General features: G+C 41.9%; 1 protein-coding gene across 11 annotated transcripts in view; it reads right to left on the bottom strand.

The window, feature by feature from the left end:
- The window catches only part of LOC115178333 (ras/Rap GTPase-activating protein SynGAP-like), a 109,674-nt gene extending 97,663 nt beyond the window's left edge, over positions 1-12,011 (bottom strand). For all 11 annotated transcript variants that reach the window (XM_029739520.1, XM_029739550.1, XM_029739512.1 and 8 more), the window contains exon 1: positions 11,759-12,011. In XM_029739520.1, coding sequence (XP_029595380.1) covers positions 11,759-11,780 — 22 coding nt within the window. In that variant the 5' untranslated portion in view covers positions 11,781-12,011. The remainder of the gene's footprint in view (positions 1-11,758) is intronic.
- Positions 12,012-13,703: the final 1,692 nt, after the last annotated feature.

The following is a 13,703-nucleotide window of genomic DNA, read 5'->3' as shown; positions in this document are numbered from 1 at the left end:
GGCAATCTCTCAAGCTCCTACACAGCTTAAGTCATCTCGTCTGACAGACAGAGGAGTGACGGGGAGTCTGACTGGGAGGCCCTCTGTTGCCCTGGGTGGAATTATGAAAGAACCTTCTGATTGAGAAAAAGCCGGAGGTGTCTTGGATCAGAGGTATCTGGGGTATTGGCACCGTTTTGCCTCCTTGATTTTTACAGATCAACGCAATGATGTCTGAGTAGGAATACACCCTTGATAAAGATGACCAAAAATGACTGTATAAAATAAATAACTCAAATACTGAAAAGGGAAATTATATTGTTTTATACTAATACAGTTGTTCCGAGAAATATTTTGTTTAACAAGTAATAAAAAACAATCTCAAAAAAGGTAGGGGTCAAATTATCAACACCCCTGTTTTCTATACCGTTCAATACCTCACCTTGCGAGGACAACGCAATGCCTTTTTCAAAAATGATTTATGAGATTGGCGAACACATTGGGAGGGATTTTAGACCATTCCTCCATACAGAATCTTTCCAGATCCTTGATATCCTTCGTCTGCGCTTATGGACTGCCCTTTACAATTAAAACCACAGGTTTTCAATGGGGGTCATGTCCGGAGACTGAGATGGCCATTGCAAAATGTTGATTTTGTGGTCAATTAACAAGTTCTTTGTTGATTTTGATGTGTGCTTGGGGTTATTGTCTTGCTGTAAGATCCACTTGCTGGAATATCCAATTGCGGCAAAGTTTCAGCCTCCTGGCAGAGGCAATCAGGATTTTGGCTGAAATGTTCTGGTACTGCGTGAAGTTCATGATTTTTAAGAAAGATTTTTAAGCCTTGAGACAATTAAGAAATGGATTGTGTATGTGGGCCATTCAGAGGTTGAATGGGCAAGACAAAAGATTTAAGTGCCTTTGAACGGGGTATGGTAGTAGGTGCCAGGCTCACCGGTTTTCCCGTGTGTATCAACAATGGTCCACCACCCAAAGGACATCCAGTCAACTTGACACAACTGTGGGAAGCATTGGAGCCAACATGGGCCAGCATCCCTGTGGAACGCTTTCGACACCTTGTAGAGTCCATGCCCCGACGAATTGAGGCTGTTCTGAGGGCAAAGGGGGTGCAATTCAATATTAGGAAAGTGTTCCTAATGTTTTGTACACTCAGTGTATATAGTTCAATATCTTTTCTGCATGCTTATCTGGTTTTGGTCATTTAAGTTGACACTGAAACTGTTTTTCTATCCAATAAATATCCAATAAATTTTCTACACAAAAAAACTCCTGTAATTAGCTCCAATAACTGTAATTTCCTCCATATTAAAGGGATAGTTTGAGATTTTGGCAACGAAGCCTTTTATATACTTTCCCAGAGTCCAGCTAGCATGCTAACTGTTCCTATAGACTTCCAGTCATTGAACTTTTTCAGACTGGACACAGAAACATAAAATTGGTACACACGATGGTATTGTGTTGCAGCTAGCAAAAATTCACAAAATTATTATTTTTCACATTAAAAAATCCCCAAAATGATTTTCACCAAAAAATATATTTTTAAAAATCGCAGACCCCCTGCAGCACCTCTGCGGACCCTAGTTTGAAACCCCCTGAATTAAGCAACTGCACAGAGCTCACCTCAGGGTTTTCTACAGTGCACACGCTAACACATTAACATGAATGGACATATTCCTTCATGGCAAACAAACGTCCTAATCTCAACAGTATCTACCTGCAGCAGGCTAACAGAGCAGCCCGTACTGCCAGATTCTATTTATTAATATCATTACTTTGAATTAGGTTTTAAATGAGAAGTGTAAGGGATGAGATAGTAAGACAAACCCTAACTGAGTCCCAGACCCTCTTAGACTTGCCTGTGCATGTTACCGCATGTTATCTCATCCCTTGTTGCACTAAAACAAATACAGTAAAATTGTACTTGGGCGTCCAAGACCACTGTCTGTTTCAGTTATAAATACTGCAATACCTTCATTCATTATGTAAGTCAGCTTTTCCTATTTTTGAGTATTCTCCTCATCTTTCTCCACATGTTCAAATGCTCCTACATTCAGAGGGAGCAATGACATCATCATCACCCCAATTACCTTACACAACCCCTTCCCCTGACTGAGCGATCTGATTTGATTCAATCAACACAAACGGTTATACAACTTCCTATGTCATCAAGGTATCGGTGGTCATGTGGTGACATTTGCTGTCTGGGTGACAGTAGCCGTACAGAAGCTACTGAGCTGAAAGGACAAGAAAGGGGACTTGAGCAGACAAGATTAACTTGTGTATCTGTAGCGATCAAATGCATGCCAAATAAATCACTTTTTGCTCAGTAAAGTAGTCTCCCTCTGTTTCATTCAACAACTAACATTATTTTCCATTCAAAAAACTTTAGTGACTTGGATAACTGATCTCATTTGTATATTCCCCCAAAAACATAATTTAGATATGTATCTGGTCACCATTACTGCAACTTCAATCAGGTAAATACAATATTTTTTTATTGTTGTTAAAGTCCCTTGTGCCCCATGTATGCCCGAGGTCTACAAAATAAGTGTAATTTAACTGTATCTTCCTTCTGATCAAGTTGCACAAATATATAGTTGTGTGTCTTTTTTACTCTCTCATGTGAAAAAGGTCAACTGTAGAACCAAATAAACAAAACTGGTTTTGACAGCAAAGCTGTTGTAGAGCAGTGATACTCTACCTCTGCATTCAGCACCACTGAAGTGGACAGCGACTGAATCGGTTTTCTGAAGTTCAGCCCCACATGTCAGTGGAAAGCGACTGTGTATAGTCAATGGCAGTGTGGAATGATGGTAAGGCCATTATACACTGCTCAAAAAAAATAAAGGGAACACTTAAACAACACAATGTAACTCCAAGTCAATCACACTTCTGTGAAATCAAACTGTCCACTTAGGAAGCAACACTGATTGACAATAAATTTCACATGCTGTTGTGCAAATGGAATAGACAACAGATGGAAATTATAGGCAATTAGCAAGACACCCCCAATAAAGGAGTGGTGCAGGTGGGGACCACAGACCACTTCTCAGTTCCTATGCTTCCTGGCTGATGTTTTGGTCACTTTTGAATGCTGGCAGTGCTTTCACTCTAGTGGTAGCATGAGACGGAGTCTACAACCCACACAAGTGGCTCAGGTAGTGCAGCTCATCCAGGATGGCACATCAATGCGAGCTGTGGCAAGAAGGTTTGCTGTGTCTGTCAGCGTAGTGTCCAGAGCATGGAGGCGCTACCAAGAGACAGGCCAGTACATCAGGAGACGTGGAGGAGGCCGTAGGAGGGCAACAACCCAGCAGCAGGACCGCTACCGCCGCCTTTGTGCAAGGAGGAGCAGGAGAAGCACTGCCAGAGCCCTGCAAAATGACCTCCAGTAGGCCACAAATATGCATGTGTCTGCTCAAACGGTCAGAAACAGACTCCATGAGGGTGGTATGAGGGCCCGACATCCACAGGTGGGGGTTGTGCTTACAGCCCAACACCGTGCAGGACGTTTGGCATTTGCCAGAGAACACCAAGATTGGCAAATTCGCCACTGGCGCCCTGTGCTCTTCACAGATGAAAGCAGGTTCACACTGAGCACGTGACAGACGTGACAGAGTCTGGAGACGCCGTGGAGAACGTTCTGCTGCCTGCAACATCCTCCAGCATGACCGGTTTGGCGGTGGGTCAGTCATGGTGTGGCATTTCTTTGGGGGGCCGCACAGCCCTCCATGTGGTCGCCAGAGGTAGCCTGACTGCCATTAGGTACCGAGATGAGATCCTCAGACCCCTTGTGAGACCATATGCTGGTGCGGTTGGCCCTGGGTTCCTCCTAATGCAAGACAATGCTAGACCTCATGTGGCTGGAGTGTGTCAGCAGTTCCTGCAAGAGGAAGGCATTGATGCTATGGACTGGCCCGCCCGTTCCCCAGACCTGAATCCAATTGAGCACATCTGGGACATCATGTCTCGCTCCATCCACCAACGCCACGTTGCACCACAGACTGTCCAGGAGTTGGCGGATGCTTTAGTCCAGGTCTGGGAGGAGATCCCTCAGGAGACCATCCGCCACCTCATCAGGAGCATGCCCAGGCGTTGTAGGGAGGTCATACAGGCACGTGAAGGCCACACACACTACTGAGCCTCATTTTGACTTGTTTTAAGGACATTACATCAAAGTTGGATCAGCCTGTAGTGTGGTTTTCCACTTTAATTTTGAGTGTGACTCCAAATCCAGACCTCCATGGGTTGATAAATTGGATTTCCATTGATTATTTTTGTGTGATTTTGTTGTCAGCACATTCAACTATGTAAAGAAAAAAGTATTTAATAGGATTATTTCTTTCATTCAGATCTAGGATGTGTTGTTTAAGTGTTCCCTTTATTTTTTTGAGCAGTATACTTTAACCTAGAAAGGAACCTGTACTGAACAAAAATATAAACGCAACATGCAACAATCAATTGAAAAAAATGTATTGGTCCCTAATCTACGGAATTCACATAACTGGGAATACAGATATGCATCTCTTGTCACAGATACCTAAGGGGCGTGGATAAGATAACCAGTACCACCATTTGCCTCATGCAGCCGTTTGCCTCATCCAGACATACTGCCAAATTCTCTAAAATGACGTTGGAGGCGGCTTATGGTAGAGAAATTAACATACAATTCTCTGGTAACAGCTCTAGTGGACATTCCTGCAGTCAGCATGCCAATTGCACGCTCTCTCAAAACTTGATATCTGTGGCATTGTGTTGTGTGGCAAAACTGCACATCTCAGAGTGGCATTTTATTGTCCCCAGTACAAGGTGCACCTGTGTAATGATCATGCTGTTTAATCAGTTTCTTGATATGCCACACCTGTCAGGTGGATGGATTATCTTGGCAAAGGAGAAATGCTCACTAACAGGGATGTAAACAAATTTGTGCACACAATTATAGAGAAATTCCATACGCTTTTGTGCGTATGAAAATGTATATTTCAGCTCATGAAACACGGGACCAACACTTTACATATTGCGTTTATATTTTTGTTCAGTCCATATAACCCTGTGTGTCATGTTCTTCATCTCAAACCAGGGGTTATCCAGCTCTGACATCCCGCTTGCTTGGTCAACACAATCTCAGTCAACTTTTCACCCCTAGCTAATATGAACACTCACCACTCGCTAGGTCAAACAAACTGAGACACTTTGAAGCCAGTTCTGTGGTTAAAGTGAGTGTGAATTCCAGTGTAGTATCTTCATGGAGGAAAGGAGATTTCAAACATGGCATTGAAGCGAGAAGCTACAATTAAAAGTGTGTCATAGGTGTCTCACACCTTCCTCTCCCAGCAGTCCATTTCTACCAGTTAGACTCTGATCAAAGAGATCAGGATGTTCTGCCATTATCTCCACTCTCATACAGAGCAACTCAACTCCACATTCAAATGCCAAAAAGAGCAACAACTGCAAGATAGACTCTCTGAAAACCACTAGGACAGGAGCTTTCCTCCTGAAAAGAAAACTTACATAAAAAACACTAGAAATTGGATTGCATTTCCAGTCTCTCTCAACAATCCACTCCAATTTAGATGATTCATTATTTGAAATAACAAAAGGGCATATCACTTAAACATTGCATGAATGCCAGCAAATACAGTTGAAATGCACTTATATTTTGTGTGGTGAAGATTCAAATGTGGTGCAGATGAGATGCTAAATATAGCGACAGGCATGTAGAGTGAGCCTGCTAACCTTTATGAGATCTTCAGAGTAGAAGTTAATCACTAAAATAAAAACACACACAGACTCACTCACACACACACACGCACACGCACACGCAAACACACATACGCACATGTGTAGGATCTTAATTTGAGCCAGTTTGCTACAGCAGGAAATGTGGATTATTATGTGGATTATAATCAATAGACAATATTGAATGGGTTGATACATTTTCCGTAAGGGCAAATCAAGTTTGAAATTTCAAAGTGGAAATTACAAACTTCAGGAGCCTTTTTACCTCAAATACACTACAAGTGCTCTGTACACAAGCACACTCACAAACACGCACACACACACACACACACAAAAGCATGCACGGCACACACACACACACATTCTTGTGAGCCTTGTAAAATGACTAATCTTTTTCTGAAGTAGAGACACTACCCTAAATGTGTAATAGTGAAACTTTAAAATGGTAATAGACTACTCTGAAATGTCAGGGTCCAATGGCCCCGTCGTTGAGTATCAGCATATCAGTGTATTTGATTACAGCTAATTAAAATGCACCATTCTTCTTTGCAGTATCTGCACATCTGTGAATGAGAGGTACATCGCGTGAAAATCCGCTCCTCTTTTCTCACCACCTTCAGTAAAAGTGCACACTGCATATATCAGCCACCTATTAGCGTCACAAGAGAGGAGGGACGAATTAGCCCATCGCTAGCATGGTATTGACGGTTTGAGAGCACATTTGAATTAGCCGTCTGCCTTTATAACACTGTAATAAGATGGCTGTAAAGTCCTGTCAGCACATTATTGACGTCCTGACTGGCTACTGTAACTCTCCTAAACCTTGCGCCATATCAGAAAACAAACTAACATTCAAATGTCAAGTTCTATAGTATATCAATGAGTAATGTGAGGTTGTCTGCTACTGTCATGGCCTGATTTGACCACCGCGTCATTCTTACAACTGCGTATAATATGTATGCAATCTATACATTATGACATCCCACATCAAGTGTTACTTGACTTACAAAAAAGTGTGAAATGTACACATAACACTGAAAATAGACTTGAAATGTCTGGGACTGAACATCTCAACAGGTGAGTGATTAACTACCCTACAGAGCAATACCTCTTGGTTCTCATTGTAACTCTGGGTCCCTGGTACGTACAAGGCTTCAGTGAACATTATCTTTGTGATCCCAAATCTCCAATTTGTAATCCTGCTTGAGGCACCACAGTAGTGTTTTAATAATCTGTTATTTTAGGGGGCACTTATCACAGGCTGTGCTATCAGCATCTCAAATGACACGGTGTGGAATTCAGACTCTCCCGAAACCTATCCCAGGACATTTATTTTAGATACTTTGACGGAAAAGGGTCAGAAAGGGTTGTTTGAAAAAGCCTATACTGTGCCAATAACTGAATTGCATATAAACAATATTAATGGACAGTATGGGTGTAAACCAAAAACATAAAAGTAATCTTTCATCTTACAGATGTAGGATCTTAATTTGAGCCAGTTTGCTACAGCAGGAAAATAATCTTGCAGCAGCTGGAAATTTGAATTGTTATGTGGATTATAGTTCATGGACATTTTTGTAGGGGTTGATGCATTTTTCGTAAGGGAAAATCAAGTCTGAGATTTCTAAGTGGAAATTACAAATGCCTTTTTAAACCTCAAATACACTTCAGGCTTGACATGTCCTGTATTGCAGGAACGTTCTCCTGCAACAGGCTGATCAAATTAAGATCCTACCTGTACATTACAAACTAACATCACACCTTTAACAACTAAATGTTATTTTTTAATGATACATCTGCAAGTGAAACCTTCTGTTTTTAGTTATAATCAGCTTTTTATGACATTCAATCATCCCTACAAACATCCAATAACTGCTCCATTTTGACTCCATGACTAATATAATTTGTTCTATTACTAATATAATGACATATGTACAGTAAGTTGTTGAATATCTCCAGGTCTGAAGGCACAACCTGTGCATCATGAGAATCCCTGGAATCCAATGACATAATGTCTGGAAGGCCTGTGAGCCAACCATTATCCCGGATTGGCAGCCCTCTGATTGGCTTAGGAGAGGAGATAGCTCATCCTGACCTTTTGCCATGAGTGAATCCTGACAGGATCAATCAAAAGACGAGCATCCTTTAAACACAAACTCATTGAGTCATTGGGCTCCAGGCTTTGCGGTGGAATTGAATAAGTGGGGCCCACTCCCATAGTGTGGTCTGCACTAAGCAACCATTTCTCCTAGCTACTCATTTCTGATGGGATCCTTATGTAGATTTCCTCAGAATCAGCAGTAAGGCTTTTAGCGGATGGGGTATGTCTGGGCCTTTTCACCACCAGGTTCAATCAGTACTGCTGGGGAACAGAGAGATAGTGAGGGAGTGGAGCCGTGGACTGAGGCTTAGCGGCATGCCTGAACTCACTGCACTAGAACTGTTCAAGGGGGAGAGAGTTCCCTGACATGGCCCTATATCCATAGACTACAGATGTAGGATCTTTATTTGAGCCAGGAAATGTGAATTATAATGTGTATTATAATTAAGGAGCTCGCCCAGTACTCAAGCAAACTACAGTAGCAAAAAACATTCGGTTTGTCTGATTTCATTTTTGGACTACCGCTATTAGCATTATTACAATATCATTTTCAGGTCTTTCAACCACAACAAACATGTCCTTCCCCCCAGACAACATGGCTTATGGGGGGCAGCCCTCAAAATAACATTTTTGCTGACACTACCCAGAGGACACTTTATCATGTCACACTCAGAAACCATCAAGGACATTGGAGCACTGTGATACCCTGTAATAAACCGTGTACATTTTATACTGTGCTTTGGCTGAATGACACATGCTGCAGTGGACACTTTCACTTAAGCATGGATATCTAACACAAGGCACGATACTTTATGGCCTGGAAGATGTTTCAATCTGGACCCTATCTCGCTGTGCCGTATAGCATCATGGTCCATGGTGCAATATGAACACTTTTTATGATAAAAGGCAAGTCGTTGGTTGACCTAGTACAAAACCAAAAACCTTTAATAAGCATCTGCCAGTAAATGTTAATATGCGTAAATAATCTTGCCATCAAACTGCTCTACGCCACCTCCAGTGCTTATTCATACGTTCGCTGCACTGTGCCATGAATATGCTAAACAGTATGCAGATACAAGAAAATGAGGGGCAGTTTAACTTGGATTGACTTCACGTCTGTGGGCCAAAATTATGAATATGATATTTCCTTGAGGATACCGAACAACACTGTCTTTGCTTTCATGTATACGCTAGCTGTTAGCATCGCTGATAAAGGCTGAGGCATAGTCACGCTTGACGTTCTTGAATGTTGACTTTTCACGTCTCGAGGGAAGTTGGCATCTGAATTCCCAACTTCACGAAACTTGGACAGCAGGCACTTTAACTCACAAAATGCCAGAATCACTACAATGAATTGACATCAGACGAGATGGTATCTAGTGAGTGGAATCATTTACTCATTTTAGAATTCATTCTATATAACACTTCAATCCACTGCAAACAGAACTCCAATGTACTCAACACCCATTGGAAAATGAATGAGCTTTTCCCCTGACAGATCATCGAACACGGTAGATCTCGAGCATACAGTACAGTAATAGCCTAACAGATGATGGTTCCTGGCACAGCTCGATTGGGGTGTAAGACAGCCCCTTATGTCACACGAGAGGAGTGCTGCAGTCAGTGCATTGGCGGTGCACTGTCTCTTTAAAATGAATGCCCATGCTTGACAGGAGCTGCTGTATCAAACTACTGTAAAATCGACATGACTGGGTTGGCTCAGTGGCTGGCTGGTGCTCCATGCTGTCCATCTGCACCATGAGAGAGAGAGAGAGAGAGAGACAGAGAGAGAGACAGACAGAGAGAGAGAGAGAGAGAGAGAGAGAGAGACCTACAGTATCTTATCTTCACATTAAATGTCCATATGATCGGCCTCACATAGGCCTAATGACTTTTGAGTAAGCATGGAATTGGGACACCTACATTTAAACATTGGCGTAAAACACAAAATACTATATTATTTCTATGGCATTTTCAGTCTAACAACTTTAAAACTGATGCATTCCGGCATGGTGTTCGTCAAGGAGAGATAAAACAAGTGTTCTTACAGGGAACTACTGTTCAGTCAGCCATAAGTAAAAAAAGATGGGACTGATCACCTGATTTCATTTTGATAACATTACCTTGAGATTCAAACACAGACTCCTCTACCCAGAAAACCTGTTACATCTGAAAGGTTAACGGTCCTGTCACGTCCTGACCAGTAATAGGGGTTATTTGTTATTATAGTTTGGTCAGGACGTGGCAGGGGGTATTTGTTTTATGTGGTTCGAGGGTTGTGTGTATGTAGAGGGGTGTTGTATTTATGTGTTCTGGGATTTTTGGTGTATGTTCTTGTTTTGGTATTCTAGGTTTTCTATGTTGTGTATTTCTTTTTTTGGCCGGGTGTGGCTCTCAATCAGGAACAGCTGTACATCGTTGTTTCTGATTGAGAGTCATACTTAGGGAGCTTGTTTTCACCTGTCTGTTTGTGGGTAGTTGTTTTTGCACTGCTTTTAGTTAGCCTGCAAAACTGTTCCTGTCGTTCTTTGTGTTCTTGTTTTTTCATATAAATTAATTATGATGAGCATGCAACCCGCTGCGCCTTGGTCTTTACATTACGACACCTGTGACAGGTCCCATCTATTGTAGTGGAAAGAGTATAGCCTGTACATTCCTATTGACATGGGTTTTGAAGGTATAATACTACTGTGCACACATTTTTCTGGCAGTGATCTCTCAAGAGTGGGCTCGCATACAGTAGCGTAACATCTCACCAATATTATGCAACCAACTTCTATTGCTGTGCTCACACAAGAGGCTGCTGGGCTATATCCGCTTGTGATGTGTTAGAAGATGACCAAAAGCATCATATTACAGAGTTTGAACTGGCCCTTCTCTTTGAATGACTGATAACTTTAAGACATTCATGTATTGGCTGCTGAACATGAGTTGAGTTTGAACTTTGTCAATGCACAACCAGTACAGCAGTACGGCAGTGTCCTTACTGTACCCGGTGTTACAAGGCATCACACCTCAGCAGCCTCAAGTCTCTCGCTCTCTCTCCTTCACCCCCCTCTCTCTCTCTATCACTCTCTCTCTCCCTTTACCTCTTTCTATCACTCTCTATCTTTCCCCTCTCTCTCTCTCTCTCTGTCACACACACATACATTCTCCTCACACAAGATTTGCAGTTGCTGTACAGAGATCATTTGGTAATAGGGACTGGACTCAGTGTACCATACAACCCTTGGATCTCTCAAAGTCCCACCAAACTTTCAAGTCACCATAACATTTTACACATACAGTCAATCAACAAGATATATTACCTCAAACAAAGTATTTGAAGGCTGAATGATTGAAGGGGCTCACGTTGCACTCACATTCACACAGCATTAGTCATGGTTGCGGTGTCACAACTCCAAGGGAACTGACTCGAACATACATTTTCATGGACCATTTTCCTCCACTACAAACTCATTAAATATTGAGTCTCCAAAACAAGCAAATAAGTACCCCTTCAGGCTCCTTACTGCACACATTGAATAGATATGCCTCAATACTAGAGGGGCAAAGTTACAGTGTCATGGAGATACAGTAGGCTACCTGTGACCATGATCTAAAGACACAGGGAAATGGACTTGCAAGAATGTGATACCAGCAGGCATGCACACCTCAGCACATTGCAACACGATGGACTATCCTACTCAGCATGCACAGGCAAAGTGACATATTGACTGGCACACAGTGATAAAAAAAACCAGCTATCTCGAAGACACTACCTCTTGCTGTACCTGCCTGTGTTTTCACTACGCCGCGTTAACGCACCCCTTTGCTAAATTCTGTATTGTATGATGGAGAGAGAGAGAAAGAGAGAGAGAGAGAGAGAGAGATGAGGTGGAGGGAGGGAGATGCAATAGTCGAATATTGTTCTCTTACCTTGAAAGGGGACATAGGACATGTTCCAACGGCATTGAACGTGGTCTTCGAGTCTTGACAGTCTCTCGGCATGCAACAAAAATACCACACACCAGTCAGAAAATAAGGAATACGCTATTCACCATTGGAGTCGATGGTAGCCAATATTCCACTGCTGTTCAGAAATTGAAATTATAATCCACGACCACCGAAAGCCATTGAAAATGTACCCACGTTAATAAAAATATATGCACAAATATATCGCACGCACCGTTATTGAGGTGTGGGGGAAAACACGAGAGAGAGAGAGAGAGAGAGAGAGAGAAAGGGGGCGGATGAGTGAGTGAGTGCGCGCGTGTGTGCGCTTTCCATTATAGCTATAGCCTATCTATGCATTGTATGCTCCATGTTTGCTCCTTGAAGTTCAAGAAGCAATGATGGCTAAAATCGCCTTATTGAATACGGCCCCTTCTACCGCTATCAAACGCGTACGCCACCGCACGCACAGTCACACGCAAACGTGCGCACACACGAACACACTACACCGATTGGTGCTGCTGCCGATAACGCGGTAGCCTACATTACAGTTCGCTATAATTCTCTCGTTTTGGTGGTAGGCTATAAACTAGACTATTGGGAAGTCATAAACTTATTTTAGGCTGTAGGCCTATGTCTGGTGACATGGTCAATGGAAATATTCTCAAGGGGTAGGCTAAATAAATGGTTTTCGAGAATGACTTCCACCAACTCATCTCAAATGTCAAAACGAACCACATTTTTTTATTTGCCTGTAGGCTCTACCTTCAGAGCTAAATGGTTTCATCTTTATTCCTGAACTTTTTTGTTCCATTACAAAGATTAACGGGCAAAATTATTGATAAGGCTATTGATCATTTTTAGCGACACATTTGAAGTTGCTGTTGTCCTAAAAAGAACACAGTTAAAAGTAGTTATACATGTGCATTGTATTCGTCCAACGTACACATGCACAAATTGATATGGAGCCTACCTACACATTATCAGGCTCAAGAATGGCATCACGTGTGCAGTTGGAAGCTGATGATTTCCTCTTGGATCCAATAGTGGTCCATAGAGCCAACATGGCGTCCTGATCGGCTCAGTTGCTTCACCTGCCTGCACAGTACGGTGTCAAACTTGGATTATGGCTACCACCTGGCGGTAGACTCTTGCAGCTGCAGTTGGAGACTGAACAGTAATGCACTTTAATCTTTCCTTTACACCTCCTCCTAGTGGGAAATGTAAGTAAGTACATGCATTACACATAATTACATCCAAAGCTTTAATGCTGAATATACATTTCGGCCTAACGACCTATGTAAAGGCCAATAGTGATCTGCTAATTAGAATGACACCATCTATACAGAATAACATACAGTTACTGCAGTATGCATCACCATAGCCCTCTAAGATTCAGTAGGCTATCTGAAATGTCACTGCAATGAATCAACTGCTCTTGACATGCCATGGCAAAGAGATTCTTGGCAATGGAGCAATAAGGACTAGCCAGTCGGTTTGCCTGGCAGAAGGGCTATTGATTAATCACAAAATACTTACATGTGAATGGGGAGTGGAGTCTATTGCTATACCAATAGAATAAAATGGAATAGAACAGAAAATAACTCTCTGAAGTGCAATTCATCATATATTATTATTGGCTAGCCTACTGTAAATACAAATAGGCATATACATATTGTAAGTTAAACAAGAAATGGACAGAAAACACTCAAAGCACATTGGTAAGATGTGAAGGGCAAATTTTAATTTTTTACATTTTACATTGGCTGTATCAGCCTAGGTTATACATGTATAAACGTAATTTGACCAAAAGTCCAAAAATACATCAAACCAAACTTGGACTTGACTACAAATAAAAAAAGAGAAGACTATAGAGACTCTCTTAGCTTCTTATTCCTCAACTCAAAATCAGATTTACCCCAGTCCTTTG

This window comes from Salmo trutta, chromosome 3 (assembly GCF_901001165.1).
Source record: "Salmo trutta chromosome 3, fSalTru1.1, whole genome shotgun sequence".
Taxonomy (NCBI): domain Eukaryota; kingdom Metazoa; phylum Chordata; class Actinopteri; order Salmoniformes; family Salmonidae; genus Salmo; species Salmo trutta.
Note: the sequence above shows the minus strand (reverse complement) of the source record. Positions and strands in the feature narration are given on the sequence as shown.